We start from the raw sequence: 21,137 nt of genomic DNA, 5'->3' as shown, positions 1-21,137 counted from the left end.
GTCCTGGTCCCTGTAATGGAAAAATTGTACTTAATGCTTCTTGTGTTCATTTCTGACTCTGTATAGTGACCATGCATTCTGTACTTGTTGATTAGACCCAGAACTGAACATTCTCAGACAGACAATCTATCTCCCTCTCAAGGTGACCGATTGTTCATGGCCTGAGTCTGCCTTTTAACCCTGGGCTCTGGCTCCTTTCTGTCTAATACCTCACCAGACCCAAGGCTGTAGCCTTGTGTATTCCCTGTGTAATGTAAACATCTTCACCCACAGTGTGATAAGGAGATTCCACCAGGTCCAGGGAGAAAGGTTAAAAGGCAGAAGCAACTTGAGGATCGTGGGCTCTTTGCATCACGCCTTCGTGGTGTGTGCACTGATCTCCCCAGCTGGTTTTCTTTTGCTTTCCCCATTATTTTTATTTTTTCCTTTCTTTATTATTTCAATAAATTGCACAAAAGGACAACTCTTTCATCTGCTTCTTTATGGGAAATTTCCACCACAGAAATTGGCGTCTACGAACAGGATCCCGCTGCAGGTCGTCTGGACGGTGTGACCAGGGACGATAGTCCTGAGGACTAGGGTCGCTCAGCCTCCAAACCTCTACAGCTGTTCTGAGTGGGAGGACTGCTCACCCGTCTGGATCGCCTCTGACGAGATCCAACGAACACAAAATGCAACCTCTGCTCAGACCGGTGAGAGAGATTCCGTTTTGTTGCGACTTGTTGAGGAAAAAAAAAAAAAAAGAGAGAAACAGGTTTGAAATTGGAAACAGGTATTCGGGGTTTACTTGGCTCTGATCATTTGGTTTTGGCAAAGTAAGGTAAATAACAATTAATTCTAAAACATCCCCAACTAGACTAAAACAAACAACGACAAAAGAAAAATATAATTAGGACTAGAGATAATAATAATATTTCTAAAACGACTATTTGGCTGAAAACATCCAAAAATAATATTTTTTTTAATTTTAAAATTTAATATTCGGGTAAAAATAATTAGGTCAAAGTCTGCCCTGGTGGCCAAGACGGTGGTTGCTAAGGGTTGGCTCGTGGAACCGAGCTTTCGTCTGTACTGAGGATACAGACCAGTGTGCAGATCTGAGCGCAGTCCAAAGGGTGTGGACAAGGAAATAAAAGACGGCTTCTGAAATACGGAGCACGTTTGCAGGGGGAAGTGGTTTTGAGATACGAGGGACCCGGGTCTTAGAGGGGCCTGACGGTGAGGGACCACTTCCGAGAACCCTGTCGCTGATCTGAGCGGTTCCCTTTCTACGGAGACGTCTGTGGAAGAGAAATTTTGGAAAAGGTTCCGGCCGGAACACAAAAAAGTCTAAGGCAGGAAACCGCCGGGACTCTGAAAGATGGGTTCGGGGCGATCTAAGTCTCCACCACCAAACTGCAGCATTACAAAATTAATGAGACGTAAATATGGTGATGAGTGCGTGTCATGTCTTCACGACTGGACAAATCTTTATGGGTTTCAAGAAGGTGGATCACTCAGTGTGAAGGACATACGCGCTTTAAAAGAAAAATTAGAAGAAAAGGAGAAAGAGCTCCGTAAGAGTAGAACGATCAAAGTTAAAACTTTAGAAGAAATTGAATTAAACAACAGATGCCTTGAAATTTGGGTTAAAGAATCAGAACGGCCATCAGACTTTGCCCACACTCTCCCAGACATCACTGTATCGGGAAAGACATTCGGTGCCAACCTTCTGGCTTTCTGCCAGGAGTACAGACCCACTGGAGCTGAGATCCGTCGCATCCTGGCCAAACGTCTTGCACCTTGTGAATACTTGTGAAAAGCTGGCTAGACAATTGCCTGATGTGACACTTGCTCTCAAACACAAAGACTGGACAAACAACTTAAATGATGGATTCGTTACCGCAGTGAGGACGCTTGTTTGCCCACCTGCGTTCCCCGACAAAGTCTGTATGATTAAAGTCACTACATGCAAACAACAACCAGAGGAATCAGTTGATGACTTTGTTCACCGCCTCACCACCGCATACAACACACACGGAGGAGCTCACCCTCCCCCGGAAGGAGTGGGAGGACTCATCTGTTCAACATACGAGAGTCACCTGTGTGAACTGGTGATGAAAGGCTTACTCCCTGAAGTTTTTGACGCCGTGAAGCAGTCATACATCGGATGGAAAGAAGAAGCGCGTCTGTCTGACCTCACAAGACACGCACGCCATGCTTACGACACTCTCCAGCAGAGGAAGATGGCGAAGAAGGAAAAACAACAGAACGAATTGTATCTGCCATCCTTGGAGATGTTCTCTGCAATGCATAACAACAACAGAGGAGCGGGCAGGTTTCGTGGGCGAGCACGAGGAAGAGACTTCAGACGAAATTGGCCTAACAGAGACACAGGAGGCGCATCTGGAGATCCAGGAAATGCTTGCCACATCTGTGGCGAGATGGGACACTGGAGGAAGTACTGCCCCCGGCTACGTCAGGTTCCACCCTCCCGGGCACTCTCGTCAGACTGACTAGAGGAGGACCCAGCGAAGGTTTCCGTTCACATGATGACGTAGACGGTACCGCACAGACACACACACACACACACACACACACACGCTCACACTTGGTACATGTTCATTTGATTGAAATTCATGCTTGCCGGCTTGCAATGAAGACTTGCTTTCTGCTCAAAACATCCCACAGAGTGATTTTGAAAAGAATAACAAACAGCTAAATGACAACTGCTGCATGACTTTACAGTCAAATGGTTTCAAACAATTTCCTGAGTTTGCTCTAACAGTTGAAGGTGAACGTATGGTGTTTTTAGTAGACTCAGGAGCAACAAATTCGGTAATAAAATCTTCCATGTTTTCCAATCCACCTAAAATGAGTGGACGATTTGTGCACACTATAGGTTCGTCTGGCCAGACAATAAAAGAAAAACTTACTGTGCCTCTGTCTTGCACAACATCAGACGGCAAGACACTCAAACATTCATTTTTGCTTTCAAACTTATGCCCAGTTAATCTATTAGGAAGAGATCTCATGTGTAGTTTAGGTATTTCACTGATTTCCACTCCGGAGGGAGTGCAGGTCACAACCACGGACAATGTAAATAATTATTCCTTTGTTTGTGTTAATTTCAGCTCAGAAGTGAAGTTTGAAAAATCATGGTTACGCACACATGCGGACAAACTGACCTCAACCTCTCTATTCTGGGATGAACATAGGTCTGCGCTTGCGATTTCTCTCACTAACGAACAAGAGAGATTTGTTGATGCTTATTCTACAGATCCACATGTCCTTCTGTCAAAACATGACGGAGACAGATGGCAGGACTTGGGTCCTTTTGTGGACAGATGTCAACGGGAAGGAGACTGGCAAACGACTTCCGACCCGAATGTGATGTATTCACCTACTGCATGCTTACAAAAATCTTTTTCAGTCTATCCTTCATGCGCAGCGTACAGTGCACTTGGTACCTCAACATTCCACACACACTTCACACCACGTGTTTTTGTCAGAGGACGCGCTGACGCAGTATCCAGCCTTACAGGAAGTTCCAGCTTCCCTGTGGGCCACACACAAATATGATGTAGGTCTGATTAAAGGGTGTGACCCAGTGGTCATCACGCCAAAATCCGACTACAGACCATGCAAACAGCAATACCCTTTAAAGAGAGAAGCAATTGAAGGAATAACACCGGTGTTTAACTCTCAGGAGTCATCGTCCCATGTGACAACTCTACAAGTGAGGACTCCACTCTTCCCAGTTAAGAAAATCAGAGACAAAGGACAGCCAACAGAATGGAGGTTTGTCCAGGACCTGCAAGCAGTAAATGCGGCGGTCCAACCACGCGCGCCTACGGTACCGAACCCCTACACCATTCTTTCTCAGGTTCCGCCCAAGGCTAAATTTTTTTCAGTAATTGATTTGGCCAATGCTTTTTTCAGCGTGCCCGTCCACAAAGACAGTCAATTCTGGTTCGCTTTTGAATTTAACGGAAAGTCATACACCTTTACCAGACTGTGCCAGGGGTATTCAGAAAGCCCTACCATCTACAATATGGCACTGAAAGACAGCCTGGATGATCTTGTCTTGTCCCCAGGCACCGCCCTGCTGCAGTACGTTGACGACTTGATGATCTGCAGTGAGGATCAGGAAACTTGCACAGCAGACACGATCAAGCTGCTGAAACACCTGCATGCTGCAGGCCACAAAGCAAGTCTGTCTAAATTACAACTTCAGACTGAAGTTACCTTCCTAGGTCACATCATCACCGCTGAAGGGAAATCCATTTCACCTAAAAGAGCTGAAGCTATTCAGAACCTGCCTAAACCGTGCACATACAAACAGCTTATGTCCTTTTTAGGCATGTGCTCTTATTGCAGGAATTTCATTCCTAACTGCGCCGTCTTGGAGGCTCCGCTTAGAGCTCTGATGCAGACGTCTTCTGCATCCACCACCCGCCTCATGTGGACATCTGAGGCTGAACAGACGTTCACCGACCTCAAACTAGCTCTTCAGTCGGCTCCTACTTTGGGTCTGCCTGACCCTACGCAACCTTTCATCCAAACGGTGGATGAGAAATCAGGTTGTATGATCTCTGTCCTTCTACAGGATCACGGAGAGCGTCCACGCCCTGTAGCCTATTTCTCTGCTAAGCTTGATCCAGTCGCTGCGGGGCTCCCACGATGCCTCCGAGCAGTGGCTGTGGCAGAGAAAGCCGTGCTGGCATCGCGTGACATTGTTGGCTATTCTGATGTCACCCTGCTGGTTCCTCATGCCGTGTCTTTGATCCTTTTGGAACAAAAAACATCACATGTTTCTACAGCCCTTAGGCTTAGATACAACACCATCCTACTGGAAATGCCAAACATCACTGTCAAAAGGTGCAATGTGCTTAACCCAGCCACTTTGTTTCCAGGCCCTGACGATGGCGAGCCTCACAACTGTGTTTCAGTCTTGAACCAGGTCCGCACCCAGATCTGTCGGAGGTGCCAATTCCTAACTGTGACCTCGTTCTCTTTGTTGATGGCTCCGCCTCTAGAGACCCTGCTTCGGGCCGCTGTCAGGTTGGATATGCAGTCTGCACCTCTCATACTGTTTTACAGTCTGGCGCTTTGCCAGGACATTACTCTGCTCAGGCTGCGGAGTTGATTGCACTGACCGAAGCCTGTAAATTGGCTGAAGGGAAGTCTGCTCCTATCTACACAGACTCCAGATACGCTTTTGGTGTCACACATGACTTTGGTGCTCTGTGGAAACACAGAAAGTTTTTGAAATCTGATGGCAAACCTATCTTGCATCATGATAAGGTTGCTGATCTGCTCGATGCAATTTTGTTACCAGCTGCAATTGCTGTATGTAAGTGCCCTGCACACACTGGGGGCGCTGATCCCATCTCTGCTGGAAACGCGCGCGCTGATGCTGCTGCGAAGGCAGCTGCCCGACTTCCCCTTCCCTTTGTTCCCTGCCTCTTATCCTCCACCTCTACCCAACCTGCCTCTCCTCCCTCTGCTCTCCCAGATCTTCAGACATTCTCTACCCCACAGGAACGCAAGCTCTGGCTGACGAATGGCGCCACCAGTAGCCATGACGTTTGGTATGGGCCCGACGGCAAACCCTGCCTACCTAAACACTTTTTCCCTCATTTCGCGAAGTTGACACATGGATTAGACCATGTATCAAAGGGGGGAATGTTAGATGCTCTTACAAAACATTGGTACACTAAGGGATTTTCAATCTATGCACAAAAATACTGTGAAGCATGTATGACATGGGCCCAACACAACCCAGGTAAGACGACTGCCAAACCACTGGCAGCTCATCCACCACCGGAACAGGCGTTTGACCATTTAATGCTGGACTTCATCGAACTAACGCCAGCAGAAGGTAAAAAGTATTGTTTAGTGATTGTTGATATGTGGTCAAAATGGGTGGAGGCCTTCCCAGCTAAACATGCTAACAGCCATGCAGTTACCAAAGCCTTGCTGACAGAAATAATTCCCAGATGGGGGATTCCATCTAAAATCAGCAGTGACAACGGCTCACACTTTGCAAACCAAGCCCTCGAGGAAGTGGGAACGTTTCTGAACATCAACATCAGAAAGCACTGCTCTTACCACCCCCAAAGCGGAGGGGCAGTAGAGAGAGAGAATGGCACTTTGAAAAACAAACTGGCCAAATGCTGCTCAGAGACTGGTCTCAAGTGGACTCAGGCTCTTCCCATCGTGCTCTCATACATGAGAATGAGGAGAAGGATGAGAACAAACCTCAGCCCGTATGAGATCCTATTTGGTAGACCTCCTATGATGGGACTCCACCCTGAGACTTGGACTAGGATTTTACCACCTACGGAAATGTGCGAAGACGCAATGCTACAGTACTGTAAGAACTTATCCTCTGTTCTGTCCCAAATCTCCAAACAGGTGAAAGCGGCTCTGCCCAAACAGGCGACAGAACCACTGCACATCATTCAACCAGGAGACTGGGTGATCATTAAGGAGCTTCGCAGGAAGCACTGGAACTCAAAACGGTGGCGAGGCCCCTTCCAAGTCCTTCTGACGACCAACACGGCTGTGAAGATCGCAGAAAGAGCGACTTGGATCCACTCCAGCCACTGCAGGAAGGTCCCGGATCCAACAGACGACCCTCCATCTACATCTACACCACACGAGAAAACCACCACTGACGAAAAGAACTGAGAAGGACGACCCTCGCTGTGCTCACACACGCACTGAGGCGAGGCTGCGTTGACCGTTCAGCTAAAGGTGTGAGCCAAGCGCCGCCTGAAGCTGCACCGGTGAATCACACTATCAGACCATACATCTACACACACGTTCCTGAGAAAACACACACACGAGCTGCCTTGAGTTGCCGACGCTGGACGACGTGTAGACTCTTCACATCATGGGAGTGACAGTGACTCAGACGACATTGGGAGGAAACCTGGCGGTGATAACGAACCCCAAGTGTCTCTGTGATCAGCTGATCACAACCTGAAGGACTCCAACGAACTGTCAATGCTTCAACACACAGGTTGGAAACAATCTAACACCACTATTCAACAGGAAGCAGAAGACATTGATTGTGACCCTGTTGTTTTGATCCTTATTGTATGTTACTTTAATATTGCTCTAAATTGTGTGGTTGATTTACATGTATACCTCTCTGTGATTTTATCCACTATTTTTGAACAAAAACATTTTACGACAAGCATATCTAGAGTTGTTTTCCATTTGATTCACACAAATTTTTATCTTCCACTGACGCAAAATGACATCCACAAGACGAAACACGATAAAAATGACGATCATATCAACCATTGCGGTGACATGTGTGACCCTCCTGTACTTCTGGAGGACTCACACATTTGTTCACCATAGATACAAGCGCGACATTAAGGACCCTAAAGCCTGGCAGCTTGCCCAAAACTATGTAAATCAGAACCCCACAGGAAACTTATGGTTAGCGTACCTCAAGTACACTTCTAAAACCCTCACAAACAATTCATGCGTAGCATGTGCTGTCGCGAGACCCGATCTCATGGCTGTGCCCACTCCCTTTAACAGCAGCGAGTGTTACAACGAGCGACAACTGCAGAATAAGGACACCGGGTGTAAATACACTGCGGACCACAGTGTTTCGAGATGTGATCCGTCTTGCAAAATGCGCGCCTTGCACAATCTGGGCAAGGGTATGGAGATGTACAGTCCCGTCACACATAAGAAAGTTGAGGTGGCCGACATCAAGGTAACGGAAAAGGAGCCCGCGGCTCCCTTGTATTACACGGTGTGTACCACGTGTCAGTTTGAATGTTTCACCTCCGGCCTCGACGGAGGAATAGATGTAGGCCACTTTCCCAATTGTCACCTGACAGGGGACGTCTCCAACGCACACGGGCTTAACCCTGAAGACCATGTGATCCGGTTTGCGATTCCAACTCACACCGGTGCTGTCCCTTCACCCTCATACACATATAGGATCAATAATGTCTCACATTTTGCCCCATCCTCCACTGACTTAGTCCAGCAAAGGAAGCCCTTGTCCGACATGTGGTGGCTCTGTGGGGATCACCCCAGGGCCACCTTACCAACCAATTGGACCGGCACCTGTACTCAGGTAGTGTTCCTCACAGGGGGAATACACCTTTTGCCCTCAGCTCCACAGAAACACTCACGCACCAGGCGCAGGGCTCCAGGAGGTTCCTTGGATCCTGACCTTTACATAGATGCAATAGGCGTACCACGAGGAGTGCCGGAGGAGTTTAGGGCTCGCAACGAGCATGCGGTGGGGTGGACGAGTGCTATACCCTTTATGGGCCCCATAATAGAGGTTAACAAGAATTCGGCCTGGATCAACTACCTTTATTACAATCAACAGCGCTTCATCAACAAAACTGCAGGCGGTATGAGAGGCATGTCCGGGCAGCTGGCTCCTACGTCTCAGATGACTTGGCAGAATAGAATAGCCCTGGACATGTTGCTAGCGGAGAAAGGAGGAGTCTGCGTTATGTTTGGAGAAGCGTGCTGTACTTTTATCCCTAACAACACTGATTCTAATGGCACTGTGACAAAGGCTATCGAGGGCCTTGAGAGTCTAAGAGACGAATGGGCTAGAAACTCCGGCGTTGATCCGTCCCCTTGGGGCTGGCTAGACCAAACTTTTGGAAAATGGAAATCAGTTTTTATGTCGGCAATAGTCTCGCTTATCATCTTCATGGCCGTGATCATGTTGCTTGGTTGTGTTATTCCTCTGATTAGGGGTCTCATCATGCGTGCAACATCAGCGGCGCTTTCGTACCAAATGACACAATGCACTACATTCAGGAATCCGGACACCGATTCACTCATTGATTCTGATGCTGATTCTGTAGAGGATGATGTTGACGTTGATGAGGACTACAAAGATGACTTCGATGATGTTGATAGCGACGTAGAGGCTGACTCCACAATAGTTTAAATCAACACATAATCCTCTTCCCATTTTTACTTAACTGAACATGAACTGATTGAAATCACTTATAGGCTTATTTCCCTTTCTTTCCAGAAGCTCATACACAAGGGTTATTCTAGTATAACTACCCACAAAAACAGCTCACAATCTTTTATTCCTACGCCATTTACATCTTTATAAGCAATACATTTAACAAATCATTTTTAAAGAATCCTTTATTACTACAGAATGAATGCCACGATTGACAATTTTTATTCTTTCAATGTTTGATTAATGTGTAATCAAAAGGGGGGAAATGTAATGGAAAAATTGTACTTTGATGCTTCTTGTGTTTATTTCTGACTCTGTATAATAACCATGCATTCTGTAATTGTTGATTTGACCCAGAACTGAACATTCTTAGACAAACAATCTATCTTCCTCTCAAGGTTCTGTCGCACATTAAGTGCTGACATCTAATGTTGTGTTTGACTGACCGATTGTTTATGGCTTGTGTCTGCCTTTTACCCCTGGTCTCTGGCTCCTTTCTATCTGATGCCCCACCAGACCCAAGGCTGTAGACCTTGTGTATTCCCTGTGTAATGTAAACATCTTCACCCACAGTGTGATAGGAAGATTTCACCAGGTCCCGGGAGAGGGGTTAAAAGGCAGAGACAACCTCAGAACGGTGTGATCTTTGCATTATACCTCCGTGGTGTATGTTCTGATCTCCCCAGCTGGCTTTTTGATTTGCTTTCCTCATTACTTGTTATTTTTTTTATTATTTCAATAAATCGCACAAAAGGACAACTCTCTCTCATCTGCCTTTATTGCAAAATTTCCACCACACAGCTCACAGCCCACAACTTTAGGGAGTGCCTTCATCTGCGCTGCAAGGTTCTGTAGGGCGCAGTCTCTGGAAGAAGAGAAAGGACACACGCAGCATCTTGAATGTTCCAAAGTAAGTCTTCACAACATGATGGCTGGGACTGACCTTTTGCTTTCCTGCTGACCTGTAGATTTCCCCATTGCGGAGCTCCTCTGCAGGAGACGGAGGTGTTGGCTTAACAAGAGGTTGGTTTATGCGCCTTATGATCTTGGTACTCCCCACAAAAACGGGTCCACAGCAGAAGTGTGATTTCAGTGATCAGAGTTAATGAACTAGAATAAACCAAGTAAATGTCAAATCTTAGCTCTGTTGTGCTGACGCCAACCATTGGGTGAGAAAACAAGGTTTAAATTTGATTTATGCAAATATAGAAGATGAAATATTATCAGCGTTGAGTCTTTTGGCACCTTTCACTCATGTCCACCGTGACACAAATGTGAACAAGTCTATAGCCTAAACAACCAACTACCACACAGACCTGTAAAGAACTGACCATGACATCTTCACAGAATGACTGGAGCTGGGCTGCATGTGCAACAAATAATCCAACATCTGCATGGCTTAGGTTAGATCTGGCAATAAAAGCATATGACACCACGGGGTCCAACGTCAGCTAATGGAATGAACCCGGTGCTGTTTCAAACTGGTAAATGACAGACTTTCTAGGAACAAACGCAACATATGAACAATATACTGTTACAAGTACATACAAACAAGACTTACGTACTGTGCATTATGATGCTGCATCACTGCTGCTAAAGTTGACTCCACCTCAGCCAATACTTGGGGCTGACGTTGCTGTGGCATATCATAATTAAGTCTCAGCGCAGAGGATGAACCCGTCCCACCAGAGGCTTGCTAAGAGGTGGTAGCGGTGGAAGAGAGGCTTGATAAGAAGGTTGGTTGGGGCACCTGAAACAAAAATAGTAATCAACCAATAGTTTAAATTAGAGTACATGGAACAAACCTAAACAAACTTAAAGAGCAGTGACAGAATTTGTTTAACCAAAGGAAACCCTGCAGTTGTAGGAGATGCTTCTCTGCCTCTGCTTGCCAGCATGTATCAGTGCTGCCAGACATACAGTAATTATCGTGTTTAGAGCGAAAATAAGAAACGCAAGTTCAAAATGTTACCATCTAGTAAAAGACTCCGGTGGTGCAGAGACTGGCCAATAGACCAAGCTACTTCACCGGCCTGTCTGCGAGTTGGACGCTACGGTTCAGGAGCGGATTCAACCTGTTCAATGAGGCCGAATCCTTCTGCCGCTGCGGTATTCAAGGTGCGTTGGACATTGCGATGTTAAAAACATGCAAAAGAAAACACGGACACGACATCAAGTCTCTAGTCTCTAGTACAGCGGGAGAAAACGAGACGCTTCAGGCCCGCTGTCCCCTCCGTCATCATGGGGAACGTGAGATCTCTGCCCAACAAGATCGACGAGCTCGCGGCGTTGAAACGGTACCAGCCGGAGTACAGAACGAGCAGCGTCCTGCTGTTCACGGAGACCTGGCTGACGTCACTCATCCCGGACTCGACTGTCGCACTGGACAATTTTCATCTGCTACGTGCGGACAGAGCGGAGAACAGCGGTAAGAAGAGGAAGGGAGGGGGTCTGGCTGTGTTTGTGAACACCAGGTGGTGTATGCCACGACATTGCACTGTCAGAATTAAGCTGTGTAACAGAGACTTTGAGCTGTTAGCGGTAGGCATGAGGCCATTCTACCTGCCACGGGAGTTCACACACGTTATATTGTGTACGTCCCACCCTCCGCTAACGCTGACACGGCTTCTGAGACCCTGCTCACAGTCACCAGTAGGCTGCAAACACAGCACCCACAGGCCCTCTTCCTGATCTCTTTAGACGGACTTTAACCATGCACCTCCTTCAGCTGCTCTGCCTACATACACCCAGTATGTGACCTGCCCCACCAGAGACAACAAAACCCTGGACTTACTCTACGCCAACACCAAAGAGGCTCAATGCTCAATGCAGGGAAAACGAAGGAGATGGTAGTGGATTTCCGCAGACAGCAGCCTGCTGTCATCCCACCGATGCACACCCAGGGAAGGGACATTGAGAGAGTGCACTCTTACAAGTACCTGGGTGTGCATCTAAACAATAATCTGGACTGGACTCATAACACGGATGCACTGTACAGGAAGGGTCAGAGCAGACTCTACCTGCTGAGGAGACGGCGGTCTTTTGGAGTGAGGGGGCCACTCCTGAAGACCTTCTACGACTCTGTGGTGGCATCGGCCATCCTGTACGGTGTGGTCTGCTGGAGCAGCAGCATCACAGTGAGGGACAGGAAGAGACTGGAGAGGATCATCAAGAAGTCCAGCTCTGTCCTGGGCTGCACTCTGGACACGGTGCAGGAGGTGGGTGAGAGAAGGGTCCTGGCTAAACTGACATCCATCATGGACCAGGACTCTCACCCACTGGAGGACTCTGCTCTGGAGAGCAGCTTCAGTAGCAGACTGATCCACCCTCGCTGTGTAAAGGAGAGATATCGTAGATCCTTCCTACCTGCTGCTGTCAGACTGTACAATCAGAACTGTTGACCACGTCCCACTACAGTTACTCACCCACTGCATCAGTGGTTTATATAGCAACCTGCTCATGTATAATGTTACCGGTACAAATCTTATATTGCCATTACCGTGCAATAACCCTGCAATGACCTCATACTCACTCTAACTGTACTGTACTGCTTTGTACTGTGCCAACACAAACTGTTCTGTACCTGTATTCTCGCTTATCTGTACTGCTGTTGTGAGAAGTAATTTCCCCACTGCGGGACTATTAAAGGTTTTCTTATTCTTACTTCCCCATCTGGCAACACTGCACAATATTCACCTTTAAGTCCATAAATGTGCACGAGCCACACTCGTCTCTCCTGGAGGTCCAATCTAGGTTTGGATGTCTGCCTTCATAAATCTGTGTGACCATCAGTTCCATTTCTTCAGTGAACCTGATAAGTGAGGATGAAATAGCAAAAGAAAATGGGGAGGTTACCCACGATGTCAATATAAATTAATCTGATTTTAGGCATGTCTATAATAAACAGCAAAGTCCGGGCTACAACGCTATAAATGTCGGTCACGTGCATCAAAAACAGACGAAAATATGAAACAATCACCCGTTAGTGTAACGCTTTTCATTGCAGCCTCTCTCCCTGGCCGTACGAAACTACTGAAGCCAGCTTGGACTTTTATCTTCTCGTCTTATTGGCCTGCAGGAAACAAATAACAAACATGTAGATGTATGTTTCCGTGTCTGCACTGCACAGCTCCCCCTCATCGGTGCATGCGGCAACGTAAGAGCCCAGCCAGCAAAACTTGCTAAACATAATTTACAGAGTTGGCGCCACACGGCAGCCATACAAGCAAAAAGATGAGGTGCTTAAACAAGGTGGTGAGCATAGTCTAAAACAATGAAATAACAAACCCATACCTGCATGTAGATGTAGGTTTCTGTGTCTGCACTGCACAGCTCCCCTGAATAAATTGACAGATAAACAAAATTGCTACAATACAACAAAACACAAATTTGCCAACATGCCAACACGAGGAGCTCAGGTCACCAAGCTAATCCTCGTAGGTAAAACCAAAAATTACCGAACAAATCTAAACAAATTATTACGAGAATGACGAGTAATGTAATATAATGAGCAGCAAATAATGCACAGCAAAAACAGCAACACAAACTGATTTCTGCAAGAAAATGTAAGAATAAATCAAGCGCCTTTCTCCATACAACCTACCCTCATCGGTGCATGCGGCAACATGAGACGGGACAGACAGCGCAGGTAGTACGGAAACAAAAAAAGTTCAAAAAGTGCGGTGTGCAGTACGGAAAGTATTAGAGTGGACGAAATAAAAAAATCCAACAGATAAAATTCACAAATACAAATTTAAATTATTAACTGATTAAAACAAAAACACAATTTAATCTTAAAAGGATATCAACCATTTACAAAAAAAAAAAAAAAAACTTCATTACACCAGCACGGGAAAAATTGTGGCTCTACCGCTACAATAATTTTTGCAACACAAATAAACTCCTCAAACAAAAGCCACTATTCTAAAAGGACCTAAGGACATGCGCCAAAGAATAGCATAGCATACGCCACCAATACGCGTGGCAAGTTATGATCTGAAGAACGACGGACGCTAAGCTAATCGCTAGCTAAATGCTTTGTGTACACATTGCCATATAATACTACTGCTGTCCATATTACTGGCAAACACACTCCCTTTAAAAACAAAACTATTATATGTGCACACAATCTAAAGAAATAACATAATTAGTTATTCGAATTAAACAATTATTTACTTTTTTTGAGCTAGAGACTTCACGTAGTGCGTGTTTTCTTTGACAGGTTTTTTTTTAGACATGGAAGGTCCGACACCGAATGAACACCGCGCAGCAGCGGCTTTAGCTTCACTTTAGCTTGAATCGTAGCGTCTAACACCAGATGAAGCCCATTGATTTCCTTACCAGACTCTTTTCATCCAGTAATTTGCTTCGGTTCTGAACACACTTCCTTATTTTCGCCCTTATCGCAATACTGGACAAACGGTACAAGTGTGCATATAAACCTGAGCAGGTAACTGAACCAATCAGCAGCGCTCATAATGTGATTGACAGAGAAGAGGAGCCAACCAGGTAGGCGTGACAACAGTTTCTGGTGACGTGCGCACAATCTAAACAGCATCAAAACATAATGGACTCTATCGTGTATTGGCTCTACGATATCGTAGATCGTATAGACCCCAAAATATACAATAATTAGGCCCTGAAAAGCATGATAGTATGATTATGATGTCTTTGAACAAAAATCCAGATCTGTCCAGTCATCTGTGTTACAACTTTCCATCCTGACGCCTAATGATGTTGGAGTGATGAAAACTCACATTGTCCCAAACTATCACACACTTTGGCAGGTGATCTGAATGACACAAGGACTTGACATTCTGATGGCAATGCGATGAAGGGATGAACTAAAGATTTTGAGCAAGTTACAGGCTTTTGCAAGAAATCCAGTGTTTTGCTGTTTTGTACAAATTGTTTTGAGAAATGCACACACATATTTGCAAACTTCAATTCTGGTCTGAGAATTGTACTAAAGCGACTGAGAAAAACTGTAATATCGTGCCTGCATTTCCAGATCACACTTGCACAGATTTAATTACTAAACTGGCAACAAAATGATCCGTTAGCAAAGTCCAACAACGTGTCTATACGGTAGATTGAACTAAAATAAATAACCTTAGGCGATAATATTTAAGGCTGCAGCTACCGAAAAGGCCTGGAGCGCTGTGGCAGTTTACAGTCGGTGCGGTCGCCATTTTAAAAATATGAATATTTTTAAACTTTGACCAAAATGACAAGTTACGTTGTCAATAAACACATAAATACACATACAATAGATGTATCGTACATATATCCTTTATTCATTCCAAACAATTTTGGTCATTTAAGTGATAAATATTAAAATTTACACGGAATTCACTACCCATCTGTCGTTGCTTGCGTCTCTAAACGTCAGTGTCCAACTGCAAAAAGGGAACCCCCGTGACTGCGCGCCTTATATAGACTCGGTCGGGCCAAGCGTTTGTTGTTACCATGACATTGACTGACGCACGCGCTGACGTGCGTGAGCGGAAACAGGCTGCAGCGCTGCGGGAGTTTACAGTCGGTGCAGTCGCCATTTTAAAAATATGAATATTTTTAAACTTTGACCAAAATGACAAGTTACGTTGTCAATAAACACATAAATACACATACAATAGATGTATCGTACATATATCCTTTATTCATTCCAAACAACTTGGGCCATTTAAGTGATAAATATTAAAATTTACACGGAATTCACTACTCATCTGTCGTTGCTTGCGTCTCTAAAAGTCAGTGTCCAACTGCAAAAGGGGAACCCCCGTGACTGCGCGCCTTATATAGACTCGGTCGGGCCAAGCGTTTGTTGTTACCATGACATTGACTGACGCACGCGCTGACGTGCGTGAGCGGAAACAGATAGCATCCTGGCAGGGGCGCTACTTAGCTTGCGGCGCTAACCACTGCTCCACTCCCGAGACTTTAATGGCAACAGAATGATCCGTTAGCGAAGTCCAACAATGGCCATGTGTCTATACGGTAGATTTAGATTGAACTAAAATAAATAACCTTAGGCGATAATATTTAAGGTTGCAGCTACCGAAAAGGCCTGGAGCGCTGCGGCAGTTTACAGTCGGTGCGGTCGCCATTTTAAAAATATGAATATTTTTAAACTTTGACCAAAATGACAAGTTACGTTGTCAATAAACACATAAATACACATACAATAGATGTATCGTACATATATTCTTTATTTATTCCAAACAATTTTGGTCATTTAAGTGATAAATATTAAAATTTACACGGAATTCACTACCCATCTGTCGTTGCTTGCGTCTCTAAACGTCAGTGTCCGACTGCAAAAGGGGAACCCCCGTGACTGCGCGCCTTATATAGACTCGGTCGGGCCAAGCGTTTGTTGTTACCATGACATTGACTGACGCACGCGCTGACGTGCGTGAGCAAAAACGGCAAAATGTTTTTTATACAACTGACATATTTTCAGATGTGAACTTCACAACATAGATTTGTTTTTAATTTATTTCTTTGAATAATGTGTACATAAGTATTTCAGGTATTTATAATGTATTGATCAATTCAATTTAAAACACTTTCTCTCTATTATTTATCCCTGAAGGCCAATTAAGGAAAAGCATCCAGGAAAATTAATATTACTAATAAGATCAATTAAAAGCGTCATTGTACAGGACAGCATTCAGATGGATAACTACTGCTGGGATTACAGTGTTTCTCCTATTTGGGTCCTGCATCAGGGAGTCTGTGTCCTGATGGGAGCCACTGGAACATGGGACTTAGGATGTGAGGGGTCCCCACAGATTTCTTTCTTTGCAGGCTAATGGAATTAAACCAGGAGGCGACGGACAAAGCGAGCACACTCAATAACAAAGTAGTAGGAGGAGGCTAAGAGCCGCACAGTTGGCTTCCGTAAATTAAGACGTTGTGCTGTTGCTTCAAGTCTGCTTGTACAAATCTCATCAGGACTTCCAGAAAAACAAAGAACATTTAAAGAAGAACAAATGTTGTATAAAAACTTGAAATGTAACTACAGACAAGTCAAAGCTACAATAGAGGAGTGGAACTACTGGTACTATTGTACATTTAGCTACAGTACAGTTATGCCACTTCTTCAGTAGACCGTGTCTGTGTAAATGTCTTCAATAAATCTAAACCCATTCTTGGTCAAATCTTAGAGCTTTTGTTTGAAGCAGAATCAAATCGACAAAATTAATGTCAAAACCAAAGTGACTGCGTGAAAAATGCAGCACGTCAAAACTCCAAGTCAAACCTCAAATTCACACTATGAAGAAACATATTGGTAATAAGACATTTTCTGTAGTATTACCTAATGAATACATCTCATGTTATTACCAACATCAGAATCACAACTGTTTTTTTGTTCCCGTTCTTGGGAACAAACTTCATCCGCTGTCACGTTATTTTTCTTTATCACAGTTCAGATTCAGATGTATTGCAGCCAACGTTTTCTCCACCAAGTATTGAGTTTGCTCCCTTCCATTATCAAACAGTGAAACACACACTTGGCGTGTAATAATGCAAGCTGCAGAGTAGATCCATGTCCGTCTATCACCAGCAAATCCCGAGTAGGTGGCAGCTCACAGCCCACAACTTTAGGGAGTGCCTTCATCTGCGCTGCAAGGTTCTGTAGGGCGCAGTCTCTGGAAGAAGAGAAAGGACACACGCAGCATCTTGAATGTTCCAAAGTAAGTCTTCACAACATGATGGCTGGGACTGACCTTTTGCTTTCCTGCTGACCTGTAGATTTCCCCATTGCGGAGCGCCTCTGCAGGAGACGGAGGTGTTGGCTTAACAAGAGGTTGGTTTATATGCGCCTTATGATCTTGGTACTCCCCACAAAAACGGGTCCACAGCAGAAGTGTGATTTCAGTGATCAGAGTTAATGAACTAGAATAAACCAAGTAAATGTCAAATCTTAGCTCTGTTGTGCTGACACCAACCATTGGGTGAGAAAACAAGGTTTAAATTTGATTTATGCAAATATAGAAGATGAAATATTATCAGCGTTGAGTCTTTTGGCACCTTTCACTCATATCCACCGTGACACAAATGTGAACAAGTCTATAGCCTAAACAACCAACTACCACACAGACCTGTAAAGAACTGACCATGACATCTTCACAGAATGACTGGAGCTGGGCTGCATGTGCAACAAATAATCCAACATCTGCATGGCTTAGGTTAGATCTGGCAATAAAAGCATATGACACCACGGGTCCAACGTCAGCTAATGGAATGAACCCGGTGCTGTTTCAAACTGGTAAATGACAGACTTTCTAGGAACAAACGCAACATATGAACAATATACTGTTACAAGTACATACACATACAAACAAGACTTACGTACTGTGCATTATGATGCTGCATCACTGCTGCTAAAGTTGACTCCACCTCAGCCAATACTTGGGGCTGACGTTGCTGTGGCATATCATAATTAAGTCTCAGCACAGAGGATGAACCCGTCCCACCAGAGGCTCGCTAAGAGGTGGTAGCGGTGGAAGAGAGGCTTGATAAGAAGGTTGGTTGGGGCACCTGAAACAAAAATAGTAATCAACCAATAGTTTAAATTAGAGTACATGGAACAAACCTAAACAAACGTAAAGAGCAGTGACAGAATTTGTTTAACCAAAGGAAGTCCTGCAGTTGTAGGAGATGCTTCTCTGCCTCTGCTTGCCAGCATGTATCAGTGCTGCCAGACATACAGTAATTATCGTGTTTAGAGCGAAAATAAGAAACGCAAGTTCAAAATGTTACCATCTAGTAAAAGACTCCGGTGGTGCAGAGACTGGCCAATAGACCAAGCTACTTCACCGGGCTGTCTGCGAGTTGGACGCTACGGTTCAGGAGCGGATTCAACCTGTTCAATGAGGCCGAATCCTTCTGCCGCTGCGGTATTCAAGGTGCGTTGGACATTGCGATGTTAAAAACATGCAAAAGAAAACACGGACACGACATCAAGTCTCTAGTCTCTAGTACAACGGGAGAAAACGAGACGCTTCAGGCCCGCTGTCCCCTCCGTCATCATGGGGAACGTGAGATCTCTGCCCAACAAGATCGACGAGCTCGCGGCGTTGAAACGGTACCAGCCGGAGTACAGAACGAGCAGCGTCCTGCTGTTCACGGAGACCTGGCTGACGTCACTCATCCCGGACTCGACTGTCGCACTGGACAATTTTCATCTGCTACGTGCGGACAGAACGGAGAACAGCGGTAAGAAGAGGAAGGGAGGGGGTCTGGCTGTGTTTGTGAACACCAGGTGGTGTATGCCACGACATTGCACTGTCAGAATTAAGCTGTGTAACAGAGACTTTGAGCTGTTAGCGGTAGGCATGAGGCCATTCTACCTGCCACGGGAGTTCACACACGTTATATTAATTGCTGTGTACGTCCCACCCTCCGCTAACGCTGACACGGCTTCTGAGACCCTGCTCACAGTCACCAGTAGGCTGCAAACACAGCACCCACAGGCCCTCTTCCTGATCTCTTTAGACGGACTTTAACCATGCACCTCCTTCAGCTGCTCTGCCTACATACACCCAGTATGTGACCTGCCCACCAGAGACAACAAAACCCTGGACTTACTCTACGCCAACACCAAAGAGGCTCAATGCTCAATGCAGGGGAAAACGAAGGAGATGGTAGTGGATTTCCGCAGACAGCAGCCTGCTGTCATCCCACCGATGCACCACCCAGGGAAGGGACATTGAGAGAGTGCACTCTTACAAGTACCTGGGTGTGCATCTAAACAAATAATCTGGACTGGACTCATAACACGGATGCACTGTACAGGAAGGGTCAGAGCAGACTCTACCTGCTGAGGAGACGGCGGTCTTTTGGAGTGAGGGGGCCACTCCTGAAGACCTTCTACGACTCTGTGGTGGCAATCGGCCATCCTGTACGGTGTGGTCTGCTGGAGCAGCAGCATTCACAGTAGGGACAGGAAGAGACTGGAGAGGATCATCAGAAGTCCAGCTCTGTCGGGCTGCCACTCTGGGGACACGGCAGGAGGTGGGTGGAGAGAAGGGTCCTGGCCTAAACTGACATCCATCATGGACCAGGACTTCACCCACTGGAGGACTCTGCTCTGGAGAGCGCTTCAGTAGCAGACTGATCCACCTCGCTGTGTAAAGGAGAGATATCGTAGATCCTTCCTACCTGCTGCTGTCAGACGTACAATCAGAAACTGTTGACACGTCCCACTACAGTTACTCACCCACTGCAATCAGTGGTTTATATAGCAAACTGCTCATGTATAATGTTACGCGTACAAAATTTATATGCATTACCGTGCAATAACCCTGCAATGACCTCATACTCACTCTAACTGTAACTGTACTGCTTTGTACTTGCCAACACAAACTCGTTCTGACCTGTATTCTCGTTCATCTGTACTGCTGTGTGAGAAGTAATTTCCCACTGCGGGACTATTAAGGTTTCTTATTCTACTTCCCCATCTGGCAACCATGCACAAATATTCACCTTTAAGTCCATAAATGTGCACGAGCCACACTCGTCTCTCTGGAGGTCCAATCTAGGTTTGGATGTCTGCCTTCATAAATTGTGGACCATCAGTTCCATTTCTTCAGTGAACTGATAAGTGAGGATGAAAATAGACAAAAGAAAATGGGGGGTTACCCACGATGTCAATATAAAATTAACTGATTTTAGGCATGTCTTATAATAAACAGCAAAGTCCGGGCTACAACGCTCTAAATGTCGGTCACGTGCATCAAAAACAGACGAAAATATGAAAACAATCACCCGTTAGGTGTAACGCTTTTACTTGCAGCCTCTCTCTCCTGGCCGTTACGAAAACTACGAAGCCAGCTGGACCTTTATCTTCTCGTCTTATTGGCTGCAGGAAACAAAAACAAACATGTAGATGTATGTTCCGTGTCTGCACTGCACAAGCTCCCCCTCATCGGTGCAGCGGCAACGTAAGAGCCCAGCCAGCAAAACTGCTAACATAATTTACAGAGTTGGCGCCACACGGCAGCCATACAAGCAAAAAAGATGAGGTGCTTAAACCAAGGTGGTGGACTGTCTAAAACAAGGAAATAACAAAACCCATACACTGCATGGTAATGTAGGTTCTGTGTCTGCACGCGACGCTTCCCCGAATAAAATGACACAGATAAAAAAATTGTACAATACAACAAAACACAAA

General features: G+C 45.5%; 1 protein-coding gene and 1 long non-coding RNA gene across 2 annotated transcripts; one reads left to right on the top strand and one right to left on the bottom strand.

The window, feature by feature from the left end:
• The first annotated feature begins 5,573 nt into the window (after positions 1-5,573).
• LOC129603426 (uncharacterized protein K02A2.6-like) lies at positions 5,574-7,014 on the top strand. Its single transcript, XM_055504599.1, has one exon. The coding sequence runs from the start codon at positions 5,668-5,670 to the stop codon at positions 6,673-6,675; it is 1,008 nt and encodes a 335-aa protein (XP_055360574.1). The 5' UTR covers positions 5,574-5,667; the 3' UTR covers positions 6,676-7,014.
• A 2,702-nt stretch (positions 7,015-9,716) lies between these two features.
• Positions 9,717-19,518, bottom strand: LOC114846231 (uncharacterized). The gene is made up of 9 exons (XR_003783995.3): positions 18,318-19,518; positions 18,079-18,157; positions 14,297-17,857; positions 13,250-13,293; positions 12,936-13,028; positions 12,653-12,767; positions 10,522-10,706; positions 10,288-10,366; positions 9,717-10,066 (listed from the first exon to the last, which is right to left on the bottom strand). It is a non-coding gene; the product is annotated as an uncharacterized LOC114846231 (long non-coding RNA).
• Between the last annotated feature and the right edge of the window lie 1,619 nt (positions 19,519-21,137).

The sequence above is a fragment of the Betta splendens genome, chromosome 19 (genome assembly GCF_900634795.4).
Source record: "Betta splendens chromosome 19, fBetSpl5.4, whole genome shotgun sequence".
NCBI lineage: Eukaryota > Metazoa > Chordata > Actinopteri > Anabantiformes > Osphronemidae > Betta > Betta splendens.
Note: the sequence above shows the minus strand (reverse complement) of the source record. Positions and strands in the feature narration are given on the sequence as shown.

What these genes read in the sequence shown, in the direction of transcription:
- LOC129603426 (XM_055504599.1), top strand. Translation starts at nt 5,668, where the DNA reads ATGTTAGATGCTCTTACAAAACATTGGTACACTAAGGGATTTTCAATC.